General features: G+C 31.8%; 1 protein-coding gene and 1 long non-coding RNA gene across 2 annotated transcripts; both read left to right on the top strand.

The window, feature by feature from the left end:
- Positions 1–2111: 2111 nt before the first annotated feature.
- On the top strand, positions 2112–11100 carry LOC139525233 (uncharacterized). Its single transcript, XM_071320427.1, has 5 exons — positions 2112–2124; positions 3098–3448; positions 8395–8679; positions 10263–10361; positions 11090–11100. Exons 1-5 carry the CDS (start codon positions 2112–2114, stop codon positions 11098–11100), a joined length of 759 nt encoding a protein of 252 aa, XP_071176528.1.
- Positions 11101–11553: 453 nt separating this feature from the next.
- Positions 11554–22991, top strand: LOC139524421 (uncharacterized). Its single transcript, XR_011664792.1, has 3 exons — positions 11554–11708; positions 21151–21184; positions 22889–22991. It is a non-coding gene; the product is annotated as an uncharacterized lncRNA (long non-coding RNA).
- Positions 22992–23131: the final 140 nt, after the last annotated feature.

The following is a 23131-nucleotide window of genomic DNA, read 5'->3' as shown; positions in this document are numbered from 1 at the left end:
AATGTATGTAAGCTTTCTTGTTTGTCATGTTGATGACTTTATATTTATCAAAAATGAATTCTATAAAAGAAAATGAAGACACCAGGTTTATTATATGGCTCTCCAGACGCGTATTTCATCTACATAATCATCTTAAGCCATATATAGTCTCATCCTTCTAGAGTATCAAAGTATCAAGCTACTTGTATTTTTAAAGAGTCATCGACACTGCTGATAAAACGATACAAGGAGCAATTATCTGCATTAACTATTCAGTAGCATCTGATGTGAAACATTATCGAAGGCTTTGTTAAAGTCCATAATTATAACATTATTTGGTTGCTGTCGATGCATCAACTATGTTTTTGATATTTAAAATCAATTGTAATTCAACGAAGTATGTTTTTCTAAATGTAATGTGTTTCAACGTTTTTCATGAGTACACTAAATATGATATGTTCTAGAATCTTACAGCAGACCGGTGTTAATGAAATGGATTTCGACTGGCAATTTTTTTGGTAGAATCTTTAGCTTTAGCTAACCATTGCCAAAACTCCAAATGATCTTTTCTAATAATTTGGTGTTCGTCGTCTATCGTCGGCCGTTAACCTTTACACAAAATATATGAAACTTTTCTGTCAAATTTAACAAATCAAGCCCCATTAATCAATGATCTATCTAGTTTTCAAAACGTGTTCGATGATCCCGGCTGGCATGCAACATTGCCGACTTGGCTAAAACCAAGTGGCAAAATGCAAGTTTTGTCTATTATCTTAAAAACCGTCATAATAATTATATTTAGAAAAAAAATCAGAAATGTCTAGAACGCTGTAATCTACATTGTACCTACTGTCAATTTACATATAAACGATTTCTAATATGAGTTAATGCCCTTCAATCACAAATGTCACAGATTTTGGTTTTCATTTTTGTCTATTATATTAATATTAAGACAATGGTGAACAGAAATTAAAAATAGCATAAATTGTGAGCAAGACAAGCTCGACAAATAATATTACATGAACGCAATTGTCAGTAAACTAATTAATTTCATTTTTAAAACAAAAACAATCTGAAAAATAAATTTACATATTTGCCTTATACATCGACAGCGTTAAATACCACCTGCTTGACACAGTATAAAGCTCTTTGAACTCGGCCGTTGCACTTACTCGCTAACAGCGGTAGCCCTGGTAACTCATAAGTGTCTTAATATTTTACAATACGAAATTGCAGAAAACCATATGGTTTCTATGTTAATTACTTTAAAAAAAAATATCATTTAGATAAAATTCTTTTCGTCGCTTATTAGTAATCAGATTACCATTATGTTACCATTATTTTCGTCGATTTGAAGCTTGGATTTTAATTATTTTAATCTTTATTGTTTGGTGACATTGATTATTAAATATAAAAAGCGTATCCGTTTACATTCATTGAAACAATGTCAATAGTTTATGCATAAACATTTAAAACATTTACTGTATCCGAGTTATTGAAACTTACTAAGTTGTCTTTTTTGTAGGTGTAGAAAGTATAAGTGTTCAGATACAGGCAACACCTTCAGACGGAATACTTGGACAGAATAGTTTACAGTTGAGATGTTCTTATACAACTGTGACAGGAGAATTTGTTACAGGTGTAAATATTCAGGCTAAAATAAATGGACAGTTTAAAACCCTAGCCACATTTTTCCCACCATCAGTTCCATTAAATGCAACCTTATCAGCTGATGGCAATTATCTAACAAACAGAGTGACACTTACCAACCCAACATCTTCATCTACAAATAATGCTTTAATACAGTTTTCTCAGATAGATTGTGAAGATGAAAATGAATACATATGTGAAGTAGCATATACTAGTGCGCCAGGTGGAAGTACTTCTGCAAATTCTGGTGTTGCAAATATCAGTGTTAAAGGTAGATGTAAATAGTAAAAAATGTATCATCACTAAAAGTCTGCCAATTAAAAAAAAATGTTGCCGTTTATTAGATTGTTGTTATACTGATTTATGGTTTAAACGTATAAAACAATGCCAACGAAAGATTGGAGTAGTATACAGACTACGACGTTTTTAATCAAGTGACTAGAACAGACAATTTTTAAATGAGTATTGATTATGGAAGTACAATGTATACAAAAAGTAAATTAATAAAATTACCAAACTCCGAGGATAATCCAAAACAGAAAGTTTGCAATCTTTTAATGTTCCTATCCGGATCTGTAAGACAATCTTTATTCAAAAACAAAACCTGGTATAATTATTCCTGCTGTCCAAGTTTCAGTAATACTACCTGTATCTAATAGCAATAGGTAAATAACTAGGTATTTGTACATTACTGACTATAATAAATTGTCAACATAATATTATGTATCATAATGTGCAATTTAAATCAGAACGATACAATATTTTTATTCATCATTTCATAGGGTCAGAAAAAAGAAAAACTGATACGATAGCTGTTTGACAGCACTGAACACACGCGACATGAACTGGCAATTACATTTTCCTCCGCACAAGGTATTAATATAATTCCAAAAAAAAAAATTCAAATATGTTTTTTTTCGTTTTGTCTTTTTTGAAAGGGAATTCCATGCGTGTACTGAACTACAAATTCAAATATCACATTTGGTTCATTTAATTCCTACATATTTTAAATCAAATCTAAACTTAATTAATATGTCGTTTCCACAGCATAGTTTAAACTTGTAACTCGTTATGTCAGAGAGAAAGAAAAAGAAACGGAAACAAATAATCAAGATGTTACAAGAAACATAACAAGTATCCTTATCCTTTCTTAATTTTATTCAAGTCTTGCTACATTTTACATTTTTAGTTGGTTATTTATTTGTAACACAAAATCAAAGAACAGAAAAAACATTTGCACTTCTCCTTTGATGTGGTTTTTGAAGATTAAGGAAATAAAGTAAATTTTAGGGTACAATTCAAATAACTTGATACTTATAAAAAAAAGATGTGATATGATTGCCAATGAGACAACTCATTCATTAGTTCATTTATTATCATTTACAATACTTTAAATGCGAACAATTTAGAAACTAGATTATATAAACATAATATAGTTCTCACTAAAGTATTAACATATATATTACAGGTAATCCAGAACGACCGGACAGTGTACCATCGTATGTACCATCAGCTGGGATAGAAGAAGGAAACAATGTTGTCTTTACATGTACGGGTAATGTTGGCAAACCTCAAGGCAAATTCAGATGGGTGAGATATAGACGTAACTCTAATGATGTTACTATACAGGATACACCATACGAATCACAAACCACTACAGCAGTGCAGATGCCGGGAACCTGTACATTTAATGGTACCAGTTCGCTGACACTGAAGATGTACCAACTAGATAATAATGCTGTAGTCAGATGTCAGGTTGTTTATCAAGATGTACCACAGGAGCTATCATATCATCAGACTCAGCGCATAAATGTTTATTGTAAGTGGGTATTTGATAATTTTTAATATATGTGTTTCCTTCCATTGCATGTGTACAGTTTTAATCATGAGGATTAATGAATAATGATCGAAAATTTATGAGGAAGACTTGAAAAGAATTTACATTTGTTTAATTGTATGGATCCTCATTATGTCACAAATTGTTGCTAAATATTTAAAGGGAGTTGAAAAGTCCCAAATGAAAGCTATTTGCATGATGGGGATTATACAAACACCACTATATTAACAGTGCTTGAAACAATATGAGTGGAAACTCATGGGAAATTGTCTTTTGTAAGCTTAAGCTTCAAATATCACTCACAGTATATAAGAATAGACATACATGTACAGCTGTGGAAAGCCTTTGTTATAGAGCAAATCATAATTCAAGTATGCCTATACTATATCTGTATGAGATATTTGATTAATGTTAATATTAAAAAAAACATTCTGTAAAGGTACTGTAAAAGTACTTTTAGTCGTGGGGAACCAATTTTCTTGGTTTTCGTGGATGACCTTATCCACGAATTGAAGTGTCCAAAGAAATTAATCAACCGTTGGCCAAATCAAGACATGAAAAGATCCCCATGTACATGATGTAGGTTTGACTTCCGATCTGATCTGCAGAATATACTGAATATCGCAAAATCTGAGAATACTATAATAGTAGTCACAGGAAAAAGGCACTATGAACTAGAACTGCAGGCAGGATTATACCCATTTAATCTTCAAACAAACTAAACTGTACAACTATCAATCTTTTAATTCTTATAAACAAATATTTTGGTCGATGAAATTATGGTCGTCAAGTTGGTTACTTATTCCTTATTCCTTATTCGTTACTTGTTCGTTACTTATTCCTTATTCGTTACTTATTCGTTACTTATTCCTTATTCCTTATTTCTTATTCGTAACCTATTCGTTACTGATTCCTTATTCCTTATTCGTTACCTATTCGTCACTTATTCTTTATTCTTTATTCGTTACTTATTCGATTTTTAATATCCTTCCCCCTTTTTAATTGTTTATATTCTTATCTCTGGTAATAGTTCTAAATTTGTTGAGGTAAAATGACCTTTTTATGACATATTTACATGTGTTTGTTTATACGTTGTTCCTTTTAACTGCTTTATATTCGTATGTTTGAAGATGGTTCTTGGTTCGAAGGGGTGAAATCACCGTTTTAGCGCTTGTATAAAAAAGAAGATGTGGTATGATTGCCAATGAGATAACTCCCAACAACCAAAATGATACAGAAATCAACAACTATAGGTCACGGTACCGCCTTCAAAAATGAGCAAAGCCCATACCGCATAATCAGCTATAAAAGGCCCTGACATGACAATGTAAAACAATTCAGACAACAAAACTAACGGCCTTATTTCATATACAAAAAAAATAAACGAAAAACAAATATGTAACACAAAAACAAACGATAACTACTTAATTTCAGGCTCTTGACTGTGGACAGGCAAATACTGACAATATGTCGCGGGGTTAAACATGTTAGCAGGGTGTACATCGTTTCATGTCTCTGGTGGTAACAATGTGTTCTTAGAAATAACCCTTTTAGCGCGTATGTACCCGTTCCAGATCTCGGATAATACCCTGTTACTTATTCGTTACCTATTCGCTTATAATACGTTTGTTATACGTTGCACCTTTTAGAAAATGATTTTGAATTGTGTTCATGTCTCGGGAGGAAACAATGAGTTCATAGTAGGGATGTCAAAAGATCTGAAATCTAATACTCGGATACTCGGTCATAATACTCGAGTACTCGCAAGTACTCGGATGAATCTTAAACGTCTATTGAAAAGTTTAAGTTAGATTTTAGGTGGGATGCAGTGCTTTTGTTATTACCTTTCATAAACACATTGACGAAATACAAACGTACTACAAACATAGCTTGCTCCTCTGTTTTTTGTGTCAATGAAACAATAAATAAACGACTGCCGTTTTTACAAATAACCTATCATAATAGCAATTATTGTTTGTTTACGTATTTATGAACCAAATTTCAATAAAATCAAAATATTTTATAAGCAAAAATCAACAATATTTGCATTTTAAGTTCGACAAAGTAGACAAAATATTTAGCAACTGTTCCTGAGGAGTTGGTATTTTTTATAACACGACTTGTCTATTTAAAATTTGTCAACAACAATTATGATATTGGACTTCAAATTACTTGTGCTTTTTCGTGTTGCTCAGTATTACTTTTTCTGTGGTTTTTTTTTTTGCACTATCGTTTGTCTGATTTTCTTTTTTTTCTTTAGCCATGACGTTGTTAGTTTATTTTCAACTTTTGTGGTTGAATGTCGCTCTCATACTTTCGTATATCTCTAAATTGTAAATTAAACAATTATAGTTAAGCTTTAAAAAAAGAGTAATTAAATTAATTTAAATATACATCTCATACCAATCAGAAGTCTTGATTAACAAACAAAGGTAAGTTTTTACGGCTTGTGATGAGTTAATTATTAATCCATGGAAGTGTTGATCCGTGTACAAACACCGTTAAAAATGTCTCAATCAGTTGTGTAGGGTTCCCCGCAGGTTACTTTGATTTTGTGTTCGTTTAAAAATATGATCTGGTCAACAATTTCAGACGAAAGACTGTTAAACTCTCTATTTTTTTGTTATGTGACGGGATTGCTTCCCTTAGAAAAACTTAGTATACTTTGTCAGCCGTAAGCGGTTGAGCTAAAGAAGTACTTCTTTAGCTCAAACGGTTAGCGCGCTGCCTTGTAACACAGAGGTACCGGGTTCGAGTCCTGGTGGAGACAAGCAATTTTGTAATGAAATTCGTGCTCTCCGGTTACATTGGCGCCCAACAATAATAACCCACGGTTAGAAGAATTACCTTGCCAGGTTAAAATATAAATATAAAAAAGATGAAGATATCATCATTATAGAGTATAATGACTCTTGAGGTTGGGGAAGTGTGACGGGATTGCTTCCCTTAGAAAAACTTAGTAGATACTTAGTCAGCCGTTACAGCGGTTGAGCTAAGGAAGTACTTCTTTAGCTCAGTCGGTTAGCGCGCTGCCTTGTAACACAGAGGTACCGGGTTCGAGTCCCGGTGGAGACGAGCAATTTTGTAATGAAATTCGGTTACAGTTACAAGGAGTGCACATGAAAATATTCCCTCCAAAGGAAAGGACGTTGCTGGTAGTACTATAACAGATAGTATCCTCAGGATAAACATAGTTATGTTATTAATTTATTTTATTGAGTATTACGAAGGAGAAATTTCAACAGAACTAAAATTGAGTGGAAATGTGAAGAGAACTATCTCAAGATGTATAAAAAGCAAACGAATATCCGAGGACTAAAACTGTACTCGAGTACTCGGTCTTCCGAGCGAGTACCCGAGTACTTGAGTACTCGTTGCCATCCCTAGTTCATAGAGATGATATAACCCTATAAGGGCGGATGTACCAGTTCAAGCGCTCGGTTTATACCCTGTTACTTATTCGTTACTTATTCGCTTATAATACGTTTGTTATATGTTACTTATTCGTTACAAATTTCTTGTCAGGCAAGGATAAAACTAAGAAAGATAAAAGTTTTTTCATGTGTTTTTGTTTCATTTAGACATGATAAGGTAATAACGGACGACTAGATTAAAGAGTTTGTTTTCATATAATGCATTGAACTTGCAAATATATCTCACCTCTCACGTTTTGATCGGGCCAGTGAAACCTAGTTTAATACGGTTTTATTCATTGAAGTTTGCATGCATAGTTTTTATTTTTTTTAAAAACACAAATAAAGCAAGAACTATTAGTTAATTGGTCTGAATAGACAAAACTACTTATTTTGCATTCGCATGTAACGTAATGTAGAAAATTGCCAAATCAGAAACAAAAGGAACATTTACCGGATGAATATTGTGAAGGACATTATGCATCTAGGTCTGTCCGATTAGATGTTCTGAAACAAGCTGTTTCAAAAGCTAATTGTTGGAAGAGTTTACTTACTGTTTTCTAAGGTCTGATCTTTCCGAATCTATTTCATGATTACTGACAGATCAAAAACATCAAGTATATATAGCATGAAGTTGTTGGTCAGAATATTCATTGGTCAGTTATAAATGAGGTCTATATAGGGTTTTGATTGCCTGATTTATTAAATAAGAAATCGTTATTTTGAAAAGTTGGCTAAAGAAATATAAATTTACTCCTAATGTTGTAAAACTATCATTTGGTGTTATTTAGATGCTAATTTTTTTATCATTAATAAATATTTATATAATGTAATGTCATTAAATCGGTCCGTTTGCATTTCAATTTGGTAACTGTAAATTGTATATATCAGTCTGAGTACTGTTTAACTATCATTTAAGTTGAACATACTTAGACTCGTCCAGTTCAGGGGAATTAGGTTTCTGCAAGTGCTTTTTATGTACTTTTCTATTTTGACGGTTTGTAAGTCAGTAAAAGTTCAATGATTAAGTTAATATTGACATTAACAGACCTCCTCACAAAAAGAGCTGTTCAAATCTGAACACCCCTTTTTGTTCGGAGGTCTTTTAATATCAATATTAACTAATCATTGAACATTTACTATTACTAATTAACACCTTTGATGGTCTTTAATCTGTTGATCACTTTATATCGGTTAATTTGTGTGATCACTCATGGGCAATGTTTACTTTGCAATTTTCTTCAATCCAGACTTGTGACCTTCGTTTCTAAGGTCTTCAATTTTTTAATTTTTATTTTTTAAGAAAAACTAAATTCCAGGAAATTAAAAACCCACGAACATGTAAATGTTGATCAAACCACGAAAATTGATACCCACGAATTAAAGTACTTTCACAGTATATAAAAATGATATAAGGAGAGATTGTTCCCAAAAAACATTGTGCATGAAATTATAAATAGTTGTTGGTAAATTTGTTCAAGTATTATTATGTGTTTCTCTTTATTTGTTCTATAGATAGTGTAAGGAATGTACAACTATCAAAGTCGCCCAGCAATCCAACATTTTCCGAAGGAGCAGGACCCATAACTCTGATGTGCTCATCAGATGGAAATCCTGCTGTAATAAACACAGGTTATACTTGGTACAAAGAATCCAACACCAGTGTGACGCTAGGGACTGGTCCTACATATATCATCAATAATGTTGTGGTTGGTGAAACAGATAACTACATATGTGTGGCTCAAAACAGTTTTAATGGACAAACATTTAACATGAATAACTCTATACACATACAAATAGGTGAGTAAACAAACACACACACATATCAACGATGTTGTGGTTGATAAAACAGATAACTACATATGTGTAGCACAAAACAGTTTTAATAGACGGACATTCAACATGAACACCTATATACACATACAAATAGGTGAGTATTTACAAACCACTTACCAACCCTAGCCCAAACACACACACACAAACACACGCACATAGAATGGAAGAGAAGAGAGGGATCAATAATGTTGTGTTTACTGAAACAGAATATACAGTTTCAAAGGACACAAATTAACGTTTAGTTATAGGGAAGTACAAATAGTTGTATAATGTTTTCTTCATTTTTCTGCAAATATGCTTATGGCATGAACCTTTTTATCTTTCCTGTTTTGATTGATGTTAACATTTTGTTTGGTAAAATTTCCATAACAATTCCACTATGTTCTTAGTTACAGAATACCTGCTTTTATTCCTAAACTCTTAAATGATTTTCGTTATACTGAATTTTGAAATTTCTTGAATGACTAGTAGTTCAGGAAATACTGTAGGAATGAAATCCTCCACACGAGAAAAAATGTACACTCGGTCTGGCAAGTTGATACAAACCACCGGCATTTGATATATTGACAAGGAGGTGTTGGTAACAAAAGTAAAAAAAAAAGTTTAAGCGAACGAGGGGAAGCAAAATCCCCACAAGTTGAAGCTAGATCCTACAACTCGAATAAAGCTTCCGCGGTATTTACAATAATTCAAAACTGGCAGCAGAAATGAGCCATCCACTCGGGTTTATCAAACAAAAAGATTTATAATAAATAATTTCCTGTGGTATTACACAGGAAAATATTGTAGCCTATAGTCGAACGTAGAACTTCAATGTTCCTCATTTGCATTAATACCTTAAATGATCGAATACTGTAATATATTACGGCATTTTGAATAGCTCTACCAAAAATATTCTCTTTTCGTTTTATAAGTGGACTATATTTAAATTACTTCCAACATTTCCTTTTAAACAGAGAATATACATTTATTTTTGGTTTGATTACGAAAGGATAAGAACTTTTTCATTCGGAGACATAGATATGTTATGCATTCAATTCAGCTTCTTTTGGCTCATAAATTATTAGCCGGTTTAGGAGGTCGTCTTAAACTGGTAGTAAAGTGAGACTTCTTTCTTCATGTTGAAGGCCTTATTTTACATTTTGATGTTGAACAGCAATTAAAGTTTGTTCCTTTGCGTTTGTGTTGTTTTATATATATTTTTCAGTGTATGGACTGATAATGTGTCTTGTATCCATTTTTTTTTATTTTGAACCCAGAAGACGTACAATGCAAAAACTGAAATTGAGAGGATAATGCAAAACATAAATATTCATACGTCCATGAGTTTTAAAAGTTTTTGACTGATGCTTCCTGGAAAGAGAAAAATCCAGAAAGCTCCTTAAATTTGAACACACTAAATGTCTACAGTCTAAATTATGATCCATGTCATATAATTATTTTACACATAAGGCCTCTTCTTTTTTATATTTATTTCCATATTAAACGATATTGATGATGAGATGAAATCTGGATGATTCTGTTAATGAATGTAATTTCCTCAACAGACTTTACCACTACAACTTCCACGACAATGCCAACGACAAAGATAGATACTACTTCTACTAAATATAACCATAAAACATCTAGCATTGAGAAAGAAAAAGGTAATATTCAGATATTTTATTATTAGAGAAGTATTCCATCTAACCACATTTGATGCTGACTTATGTTTTAATATTAAATTTATAATGCATACGACAATTGTAAGTGGATATATATTAAAATGAATTAGAAATGGAATTAATAGACATACATGTAAAGGAAGTTAAAAAAAATCAGAAAAGTATCCAATACAAGCAAAGTGAGACCAAGTGCGTCCCCTTTTAATAAGCATAATTTGCAGTCAATGCAACATCTGTAAAAAGATTCAAAAGTGTTGGTATCAAGAGAGTAAGTGTCCAAGCTATGAGCATAACCACACAATCGATCAAAATATAAGACTTATGATAAGAGAAGAAATGTAACTCTATACAGCCTACAAAGATAACAAATAGAATAAAATACACTTTAATATGCCAACACAAAACAGAATCAATTCATTTTATCCCTGTTGATGCACGCCATTAAAATAATAACATTTACATCTACAAATGTATGTTCCATAAGAATCAATACTTTTGATTGGCTGACAACAATCGGGAGGCACTCCAAAAGTATATCTTATTTTTCAATAAATTACAACATTTGTGATAGCATGTGCTTCTCATGACAATGTCACAGCAACGCATAGGAGAACAAATATAAACAAATGACAAATTTTGACATAACTTGTAATTTTATAGCTGTACCATATCAATGTTATTAAAATAAGTGATTTTTTTTTCAATTTTAGGGTGGAAATAGCTTTGATTTTTTGCACAGTTTTAGTATTCAGCGATTCATACAAAATGTATTGCAGTCAAAGTTTTAACTCTCTCATAAAATTACAAAAAGACGCATTAAGTTCATAAACGTAGGATAGAAAACGATCGGGTTTTTTTTCTGGAAACCGACAGTTTAATGCAAATAAATGTCATTGTAAAAACCCATTTTACAATAAATCTTATAATGTTTTACCAGAAAAAATGTTGATAAGTTGTTCGTAGGAAGTTTTAGATGACTGATCATAATCATTTGCTACTAATACTTTTTATCAAAGATTTGAATTTGAATTGAGTAGAAATGTCAGAAGAGAAAATGAAATAAGAAAAAATTAACGAACAAGACAAAAATTGTCTCTGACACTAGCATTTAAAACAGGATGAGAAGAAAGTTATTTCAAATGTTGCCTTCGCTTCCTTTCGTTTTAATCAGTTCAATTAATGTATATCACTTATATATCTAAATCTTTATATTTTGATTTATTTTAGAAAGTTTAACAGAGGTAAATTCAATATTAATGGCTGTGGTGGTAGTACTTACTGGTTTACAACTTGCAGAAATAACTGGTTTATATATATTACATAAAAAAGGTACAATATAATATTTAATCAAGAAGAGGGAGAAAATACTAATCAAACTATCTGAACCCTTTCCAGATTAAAAAGACGAATTATTAAGACAACAACTTATAAAACACTACATAGAATACAAATTATTGAGCAAAACGAACCTAGCCACAACTGGAAGTAATCTTTTTTTTTATTTTTTATTGATCTTTTTGGTGTTCAAGCTACAGTGCATACATACATACATACATTTTTACAATATATAAGTGATTGACATATGGCATAGTCATACTATTGATATTTTACGAATAAGACATAGTAAAAACAAATACAAGTAAATGATGTGAATAATCGGTATATGATACAAGTAAAAGATACTTTGGAATACATTAAATATACATGATCATATCGAGAATAAAATTTAATTAATAACTTCCATAAATTCCCCCCATCTGTCGACAAATGACTCGTGCTTGTCTTTAGAAAGATATAAATATTCTAATATCTCCAGACGTCTTTTCAAAAATTTGAGAAAAGCTTGCACAGATATAAACAATCTGTCTAATTGTGTGTACTTTACATAATGAATGTAATATTTTGCCTGTAAAATACAATAGTTTAACACTAAGTTATCAGAATTCAATATACCAAAAATGACACTGTCTTTATTTAAAAAAAATTTTACTCCAAAAACTAAATGCCACCAATTAGAAAATTCTCTCCAAAATCGTTTTATTTCTATACATTCAAAAAATTTATGCTCTATAGTTTCTATTTCTTTACAACTGGCACACTCATTAGTTAAAGAAAGTTTATATTTTTCAAGGAGATAATTATGTGAGACTATTCTGTGTAACACTTTATATTGAAAAGCTTGTAGTTTGCTTTCAATAGTACATTTAAAAGCTAGTGAATAAATATTGTTCCACCTTTCGTCACTAATTTCTATATTAAAACTTTCTTCCCACCTTTGTTGTGAAATAGGAGAAACACTTACCCGATCGATAAAAAGTGAATATACATCTTTAGTATATAATTTGCTAATAGGCATTTTTTTATTCTCATGCTCAAAAACGAATCCAAAAGAGTTGCTCTTAGGTGACATGTGTTGTTGTAATAACAAATCTTTCCAGTCACGTGGTATAGCAAGTTTAATAGAAAGAATGTCTACAAAAGTAACATTCAAATTATATTTTTTGTTAATAGCGTCATGAGACAAAAATTCGCCTTTATCATCTACAATATCATTAATGAACCTTATGCCTTTCGTGTACCAAGATCTGTAAAAAATACTCGTTCTGTTAACCTTGATAAACGGATTGAACCAAATAAATTCTTTTCTAACATGAAATGCATTTAACGGGATGAAAATACCCTTGAAACGTTTCCAAGCAGATAGCACTTCTATATAAAAAAGAGGTGCTTTTAAATTTAAAAACTCAAATTCACATCTGCTCATAAATAAGTCCTCTAAATCAAAAAGGGAGAAGAATGCTTTAGAAACATGTTTCCATTTAGAGTCATGTTCTGACAAAAATCGTTTTACCCACATGATACGAAAGGATAACAGCTGTACTTCAAAATTTGGTGCTTTCAGTCCCCCCTCGCTAGGAGACTTTTGAATAACTTCCGATTTAACTTTCGGAGTACTATCATTCCATAAAAAGTTATTAATGTCCCTTTGTATTTTAATTACATAAGATCTTGGTACATGTGTAGATGAAATGACATAAATAAGCTTCGATATTGCAAGTGATTTAAGAATTACGATTTTACCGATCAAGGAAAGGTTTCTGATCCTCCACATTTTAATAATTGATTCCATTTTTTCTATGCATGTATCTAAGTTAGAACAAACCATTTCATCAAAAGCGTTAAATTTTAAACCTAAGGTTTTAAAACCATCTGTCCATTTAATAGGAAGGGAACCTTCTTTGTTAAATTTATTTCTTCCAATCCATGTTGCTTCGGTTTTCGAAAAATTGACTTTTAACCCTGAACACTTCTCAAAATCATTAAAGGAATCTAATAAAATTTGCGCAGAAAATACATCTTTCAAAAAACAAGTGGTATCATCAGCCAACTGTGAAATTTTTATTTCAGTATCCCCAATTTTTATACCTGATATATGGTTGTTCTTACGAATATTTATTGCCAGCAGTTCAACGGCCAAAATAAATAAAAAAGGAGACAAAGGACACCCTTGTCGAACACCTCTCTCAATTTTGAACGGACTAGAACTAAATCCATTATTAACGACAAGACTAGATATATTTGAGTATAAAGTTAAGACCCATTTCCGGAACTTGCTACCAAAATTAAAACAAGCCAATGCTTTTTGAATAAATTTCCATTCTAGCGTATCAAACGCCTTTTCGAAATCGACTAGTAATATAAGCCCTGGATAATTTTTTAAAGTAGTAAACAATATAATATCAGCAATTAGTCGTAGATTTTCACCAATATATCTACCAGCCACATATCCTGTCTGATCCGGATCTATAAGTTTCGGAAGAAATAATTTCATTCTTTCCGCAATAACTTTGGCTAATAATTTGTAATCAAAATTTAAGAGAGAAAGAGGTCGCCAGTTCGACAAGAGTGTTCTATCTTTATCTTTCTTTGGAATAAGAGTCAAAATACCCCGTCTTTGGTCTATTGAGAGGGTTCCGGTCTCGAAGGAATATTCATAGCTTTCCAAAACATATTTTTTTACATCAATCCAGAAAAATTTGTAAAACTCAGCGGTAAGCCCATCTGTACCAGGGCTTTTATTATTTTTAAATGTTTTTAAAACTTTAACGCACTCAGATTCTGAAATATCTGCATCGCATATATCCTTTTCCAGATCTGTTAGCTTAGGAATAAAATTTAAATCAAAAAAGTTAGAATCACCTGAATATTTATCAGGGTCTTCTTTTGATGAGTACAGATTTTCGTAGAAATTTCTCTCTTCGTTTAGAATTTTTTCTTGTGACAATATTTCAATGTCGTTTACAACTAATTTGTTAATACATTTATTTTTATAATTACGTTTTTCTAATGATAAGAAATATTTTGAATTTCTTTCATTGCCTTCGCAGTGCTCGGCATGTGATCGTATAATAGCCCCTCTTGTTTGATTATTTACTATTTGCTCTAAATCTTCTTTAACAATATCTAATTCAATTAAAAGTGTATTTATATCTTTATCTAAATATGTACGAGAGAGATTTTTCTGAATTTCGTCTTGTCGTTTTTTTAAACTGGACTCTCTTTCCCGCAATTTCATGTTTTTATATTTGGAATATTTGACGGTTGCGCCCCTTATTTCACTTTTAATGGTATCCCATTTTAAATTTTTATTTTCTAAATTTTGATATTTATCATCACATTCTGATAAAGTATTTTTGACTATATCCACATAATCTTTGTCTGTCAATAAACCCGAGTTGAATTTCCAGAAACCGGGACCTCTCTCACTAAAGTTTTCGCCTGACAGTGTCAACTTGATAAGACTATGATCAGATTTTATAGACGGAACAATGGATGTTTTTGTAACACTGCTTGACAAAAAATTCGATATCAACCAAAAATCTAAGCGACATTGTATAAGCGGGGTTCTTTGACGCCAAGTATATAATCTAGAGTCAACATTTTTTGTCCTCCAAATATCACATAAGTCAAACTCTTCTATAAAATCTTCTAATTTACTCGTATATTTGACAGGTGTGTTATATTTTGAACCACCCATTTTGTCTAAAGATGGATTTAGTATCGTATTAAAATCTCCACCCAAAACGAGATTTTGTTCTAACTTTTCATTTAATAAAATTTTTAATTTTTCAATATATTCAATTTGGTCATTTTCAGAGTTTTTGGTCGGTGCATAATAATTCACAAAAACAAAATCTGTGTTATCAATTTCAACAGTTAGAATGAGATACCTTCCGTTTTCATCTGCAATTTTTTCCTTTAATATATAATCGGTTGAGCAGTTAAACAAAATAGCAACACCTTTAGAGTTCGTTTCCCCGTGCGAAAAATAAATATCTCCACCCCATTCCCTTTTCCATATAGTTTCATACGATTCAGTACTGTGTGTTTCTTGCAAGAAAATGATATCGCTTTGAAATTTTTTTAACCAAAGAAACATGGATTTGCGTTTAAAATCGTTTCCAAAGCCATTTACATTAAGAGAAGTTAAATTGATACAATAATTAGCCATTATCTAGTTTTGGCTTTACAGTCTTATTAATTTCATATGTGATACACTTAACGTAGTTGAACATTATATAACTAAGTAGAAACAAAATACAGAAAAACATATCAAATATACAATACAATACAAAAAGAGAGAGAATTCTCTCTGTTCGGTCTGCCTGACCTAAACCATATAATTAATGTTAATGTTTGTTATATTCATTGTTCATTCTCAATAAAACGCATGTAACTTTCATTCATTAATAAAAACAATACACTATAGGTTTACCAGTTACGGTTTAAAGTACATGTAACTTTCATTCATACATAACAACATTACAATTTACAACCTTTACTATAAATGACCCAATTACAGATTGAAATACACGTGCACAGGTACACAGACATTCTTGTTGATAATTTTGTTTACCTTTTCTTGCCGACATACGAATATGGGACACAGTTATATAATGGCAAATATGTATTTTGATAGAACTGTGGATTGCATTGCATATCACTGGATTCATGTTTTTGCATATATATATCGGATAGTTTTTTAAGATTTGCATTGGGTGCAAAACGTATAAAAAATGTTTAATATATACATTTTTGTTCGCCAACATTGCTGGGGATCGAAAGGATATTCGCACTTTACAAAAAAGGAAATGAGAATTCATTTTATAGAATACCAGTATATTGGATTATTCTAACGTGTGTATGTGCAATTTATGTAAATATAGTGTCAACAACAACAAAAAAGTGGGATTTTTTTTCTCCCGGGATTATAGTAATACACAGGGAAGATGATTACTTTCATGATGTCTGCGTGCCGGTACCGTGAGTAAATTTTGTTATATAAAATTACAATATACGCTACATGTATTTTATTGACTTATTTTAATTCATGGTGAAATTATTTCGGATAAAGTTGTATGTAAATTTAAAATTCATAAAAAGTAGTTTTATCTACAGATTACCTATTAAGGTAATTCATTTGAAATTTGCTTCTTTATAACTCACTGGAATAATGAATACTCTTTTTAAAAATAAAATAGAGAATTGAAACTCTTAAGATACTTTGAAAATAGTAAACATATAGGATTTGAAAAGAGAATACATGAAACTAAATATATAATATCTAACAAATTATAAACCTGAAAGAAGAAGAAAAAATGACATTCAGCATACTTTACTGCATGTTTATTGTCTATCAAGATGAGTTCAAACAACAGTAAATTAGTTTAAAGTTTTTATTGTTTACATTTTGCGGAGAGCCGATTTTACTCCCTCCAAGATAATATTGTTTTTTCTTGAACCTATCTTTGCTGTACCAGATGGAGGTGTACGTGAGGAAATGATAGTTATGTTGTGTGCATCTATTTCTTTTAAATAGTCAAGTATCCTTGATCCAATTCCGTAGTCTCTGTCGTCATCGTACCCGTCGTGTGTATGTCCGTCTTTGTCTGTAAACCGATATACCAATGTGTTGTATGTACATGCAGATACTGGGCCCTGCATTATTTGTCGGGCAGCTTCACGAACTTCTGCGTATGTTGTGGTGACAGCAGCTGTGACACAATAAGTATGACCATTGTCACTAACTTCATTAGAACTAGTTTGTTCAAATGTACCAAATTTAGACTTGTTACTGGCATCAAAAATAGCTAAAGCTTTTGGTGTTGACACTTTTTCCACATATTTAGATCCACTTTTGATGAAGAATAAACTGTTTCCTTTAATTTTAGTGCCTACATCTACTTCTTTGTACTCCTTTTGTTTTTGTACTAGTCTTTTTCTGTTTTCACGCATATCGTCTGGAAACTGTGGAGTTATGTATATGCCATTTAGTAACTCTTTGTTTTGTTTGCCTATTGTTCGTGCAGTGTTTATGACATGCTCCCGGTCATTGTAGTCATGGAATTTAACAACTATAGGACGTGTGCTGTTTTTATTTGTCTGGGTCCCTATTCTGTGGGCTCGGTCAATTTTAATATTTTCAGTTATTTTCAAAACATTTTTGAAAATCAATTTTAATTCCGCTATTACGTTTTCGTCATTTCGTTCATGAACCCCTATTACTATAGCATTTTCCCTCATGCTGCGTTCAACCAGGTTTGCTATTTGACTTTGTTGACAATCGAGTCTAGTTTCTAAATGTACCACGTATGACTTCATTAGATTTAATTCCGTTGTCAGTTTTGTATTTTGATTTCTGACTTCGGCTATCATAGTTGTTTGGTCTTCAGTTTCTGTTGCCACAGCTTGAAGTCTGTCTTCAATGCCATCTTTGGCGTATATGTCATTTTTAATACCATGTATTTCTTCATTTTGGTTTTCAAATTTTATTATAAGACTGTTTAATGTTTGTTGTATGCCTACTATGCCACTTAGAAGTTTGTTATTGAATGTTTGATCCTCAGAGTATTCACCGAGGTTTTGTTCGAGTGAGCTCTCTGTCTCCGTCATGTTAGTATCCGCCATTTTTATACCTGTGGTTTGTTTACTATTAAAAGTTTCTGTCTCTATTTCTCTTTCACGCTTACGAGTATTTTGTTTTTCACTCATTACCTTTATTCATTACTATCAAAGTAAGTTTGTTATGTGTTGGTTTCAGAAAAATTCACCGTTTCACCATGTTTAAGTTGAAATTATCAGGCAGGTCGAGCAGAGAGAAAAAAAACTCAACTGGAAGTAATCTTAGATGTATTATGTTGCTACACTGAAATGTAATGTTTACAAAAGCAAAAACTGAATTCATCTTTTTTATGTTTGCTCTCTGCCGAATTTATTACTTTAATTAAATGTAAAGTCACGACAATGCACGATGGGATGCAAAATAAACTGTATCTAATTATTTTTTTTTATAATGATTATATTATAAGAACGTCTGAACCAGTGACAACTTTGCGACAGATTTGATTCATCAGATCATCAGCAGTGGTAGTGATACAAGGCTGAAAACACATTGTGTATACGTAATTCGTTTAAACATCAGCCTAACAAGTAAAAAGTAATATCACAGAAATACTGATCTCCGAGGAATTACACCAGTGTTTAGGCATATTTTTTGTTCTTCCCTCGCCGGGATTGGAATTCTACAAAATGTACTACTGAGATATTGTGACATATCGTCTTGAACTTTGCCCGACGCGCTAGACTACTAAACCACCTAGGCTCTACACTAATAAATCTTTCAGGCAGGGTGTTACCATTCCTCGTCAGTGTTTATCTAGCGTTGTTACCCACTCATGATATGAGGCATGAAGATTGAATTGTATTAGGATCAACTGAATTTTCTATCGTAAAGGATCTTACAAATTAATGCGGGATGTAGTCACAGAATTATCTATATTATGAGTACTTATATCTATCTTAACACTTTTTGGGAGAAATCTTTGATTGTACTACATGCAATAGTCCGTAATCTAAAAGGTGTCAAATTATCAAATATATTAGTACAAGGGTAAATACTATGGATTTGCTATAGATTGTAGCTTTTGCATATTTTAAAAGCCATATAAGTTGAAATCAATGTATATTTTGAGCAAATGTGTGTGATGAGGTTAATGTCACGCTAACAAAATCTACTTTTTCTCATATTATATTTTGTGTTCTTGTTGTGTCTACTTTTGCATCTTAGTGCTATAATGAGAAATTTTTATGACAGATAGATATCATTTTGCCAGATACTTTTCTTTTGTTATATAAAAAAGAAGATGTGGTATGATTGCCAATGAGACAACTATCCACAAAAGACCAAAATGACACAGACATTAACAACTATAGGTCACCGTACGGCCTTCAACAATGAGCAAAGCCCATACCGCATAGTCAGCTATAATAGGCCCGATAAGACAATGTTAATTTGTTTCACAATTATGCCAAAAATCTGTATAAACAGTTTTTAACATTAAATTGTGCGTTTTACTCTTAACAGACGTATAACCGACCCGATTAACAGACCGACCGCCCATATAGCCGTATACGCAATATATATTATCCGACCAATCTCGGTTATCCGAGTGACGGCCGTGTATATATTATCTATATTTTATTATGAGAACTTTGAAACGGTATCAAAGAAAATTGATTTGACCCAAATTTGATGTTAGGAATGTGACAGTTGTTTCAAGTTTGGTCGGTTGGTATCATTATAAAGAATGCGGTGTTTTTGTTTGTAATTGTTCTATACAAGTTGGAATCTAACAGCATCAGTTAAATGCACTATGCTTTTTTAAAAGGTTTAATGCTAAAAACATTGAAACAGATAGACAAAGACCACCTTCACATGTCAACACTACAATACTTTAAAATTTGATTATTAGGATTGAAAATCACTGTTGACAACATTCAAATTAAATTAAGGATGATTTAGAAAAAAAGTAAACAAGAATGTGTCCATAGTACACAGATGCCCCACTCGCATTATCATTTTCTATGTTCAGTAGACCGTGAAATTAGGGTCAAAACTCTAATGTGGCAATTAAAGATCATATCATAGGGAACATGTGTACTAAGTTTGAAGTTGATTGGACTTCAACTTCATCAAAAACTACTTTGTCCAAAAATTTAACCTGAAACTTGCACTATTATTTTCTATGTTCAGTGGACCGTGAAATTGGGGTCAACAGTCTAATTTGGCAATTAAAGATCATATCATAGGGAACATGTGTACTAAGTTTGAAGTTGATTGGACTTCAACTTCATCAAAAACTACTTTGTCCAAAAATTGAACCTGAAACTTGCACTATTATTTTCTATGTTCAGTGGACCGTGAAATTGGAGTCAAAAGTCTAATTTGGCAATTAAATTAGAAAGATCATATCATAGGGAACATGTGTACCTAGTTTGAAGTTGATTGGACTTCAACTTCATCAAAAACTACCTTGACCAAAAACTTTAACCTGAACGGACGGACGGACGAACGGACAGACGGAAGGACGGACGGACGGACGCACAGATCAGCGAACGGACGGACAGACGGAAGGACGAACAGACGGACGCACAGACCAGAAAACATAATGCCCCTCTACTATCGTAGGTGGGGCATAAAAACACAATTACCGAACTCCTCGGAAAATTTAAACGGACAAATTGGAAAATCGAAAGCTCTAACACATCAAACGAATGGATAACAACTGTCAACAGTGAACTGACATACTTAGTTGATATAACAATTCAGTTTATGTTCATTAGGACGAAAAAAAATTAATGGAAAATATGCAATACACTGTTAAGCTAACAATGATAATGATTGTATTTGTCAATACTGTTTTTAATGCAGAGATTGTACAATTCAAGTTCGGAAATAAAGAAACGTAAGTTAAAATTTACAGAAGCTTTCAATAGATATAAGAATATAAGGATGCGTGCCATTAAAACAACTCTTCATCCAAGTCAAAATTTGCAAAAGTAAACCATTAGAACATTTTTATTCGTAGTATACATTTGGTTTAATCAATCAAACAATCTTTTAAAAATTAATCAAATCAATTATTTATACATTTTAACTAAAACAAGAAATGACTAGTTTCACTGTGGTAATACTAAACTCCATATGGTCGAGTATGCCATAAGCATGAAGGTCGAAATGGATATAATTCACAAAAAGAATAGACAAAAAAAAAACGTTTGTCGAATATTTTATCAACGGTAAGAGTAAAATAACACTGATTTAAATTAATTGGATTAAAAACTCAGTAAAGATACTAGACTTTTAATTTTGTACGCCAGACGGGATAATCTAATAAGAAGTTTTAGAATTAAAACAAGAACAAATCAAATATCAAGTCGAAAAGCATCGACAACTGTTGTTCCGAAAAGGTTTTTCAAATACATACGGTAATCTATGCTTAATATCAGGGAGGTTTTCTCAATAGATCAACATTGTTTTACATTAAACTGTTCAGGACATGAACATATCTATAATATGTTATGTCAACACAAAAGTGGTGACTATTGAGTTTGAAGTGGAAACCAAAAACATTTGACATTAAATTTACAATCAACAGCTTCATGAATCGGAAACAGATTAATGTATCTGTTCCGGATGTCATGCCTATTGCCGGGGCAGTTGGCTAGTATATTGAAATAAAAGGATTAAGGATACAATACAGCAATCAAAGATCGAAGAGACCAAAAAAGACAAACAAAACCATGGTTTAAAACCGTAGATCGTACGGTGGTCAATAGATGTGTGCATCCTTGGCTTGCTGGGATATAACTTTCTCTTTGCAAGCAAACGCCTATATTTTCATAATGATAGCATTATCCGGATTTGACACAAAACTCTTTACCTTTGTAACTAAATTTTGCATTCCAACTAGTCTGTGTCGAGCGCCAAACATGAGACAAAGTGAACGTCTGATGATCCAAATTATAAGATAAGTACTTATCCTTTTTGAGCTTTTCTTTCACATTTAATACATTTTTATGTTCTGTTTCACCTATTATATATATATTATGCTTCTAATGAACTTCGGTTTTTTCAGGGCAATAAATGTAATTAAGAATAAAATAATAAAACTTTTTAACGTTTCTTTTAAAAATTGATTTTGACTTCAGGGTAATGTGACAAATAAAGGTATGCAAATATTCTCAATGAACTATGAGCAGTAAACATGTTAAAGTCATATTAAAAATAGCTAAACCAATTGATGACAAATACCATCAGATGATTGCTGTTCATACGTTTTGTGTCCTTTAGTTACTTACATCCAATTTGATGGGTCTTTGTTGCCAGTTGGGCAATTGCCTTATTGACAATTACAACACAGATCATTATTGCTACATAAAGATTATTTCATTTTGTTTCGACTGTATGTTTGTAATGAACATACAATTCAATACCAATTATATCTGCTTCATTTGAATATATACTTTTGTTAAGTCTTTTTAAAAGAAAAACAATTAGTTTGCTTGTAAGGACTTACTGATATCAATTTCGTATGCTTTTTTGTAAATAAGATGTGACGCGGCAGGGGAAGCAATTTGCATATATACTTGTTAGTTTTGTGTTTTAGGGTTTATGCTGACGTCAAAAGTGATAATACTCAGGTACACGTTTACAGTACAATGAACAGAGCTGAAGATAGCGGGAACAGTAACTACTATAATGAAATTCACTGACATTTTTACCTACCGTCGAAATAGACGAAGATCTGTGTACCAGAAGTTGCTATTGAATGTCTGTTGTTTTAAGGAGTTAAATTACTGATTAATGATGTCATCATTTCAAACAATTTCACAAAAGTACACATTAAACT

Source organism: Mytilus edulis, chromosome 5, assembly GCF_963676685.1.
Source record: "Mytilus edulis chromosome 5, xbMytEdul2.2, whole genome shotgun sequence".
NCBI classification, from domain to species: Eukaryota; Metazoa; Mollusca; class Bivalvia; order Mytilida; family Mytilidae; genus Mytilus; species Mytilus edulis.
Note: the sequence above shows the minus strand (reverse complement) of the source record. Positions and strands in the feature narration are given on the sequence as shown.

Bases quoted from the DNA above. Each gene is read 5' to 3' on its own strand.
- LOC139525233 (XM_071320427.1), top strand. The intron at 3,449-8,394 runs GTAAGTGGGTAT...TTTGTTCTATAG, and splicing joins TCAGCGCATAAATGTTTATT to ATAGTGTAAGGAATGTACAA. The intron at 8,680-10,262 runs GTGAGTAAACAA...TTTCCTCAACAG, and splicing joins CTCTATACACATACAAATAG to ACTTTACCACTACAACTTCC.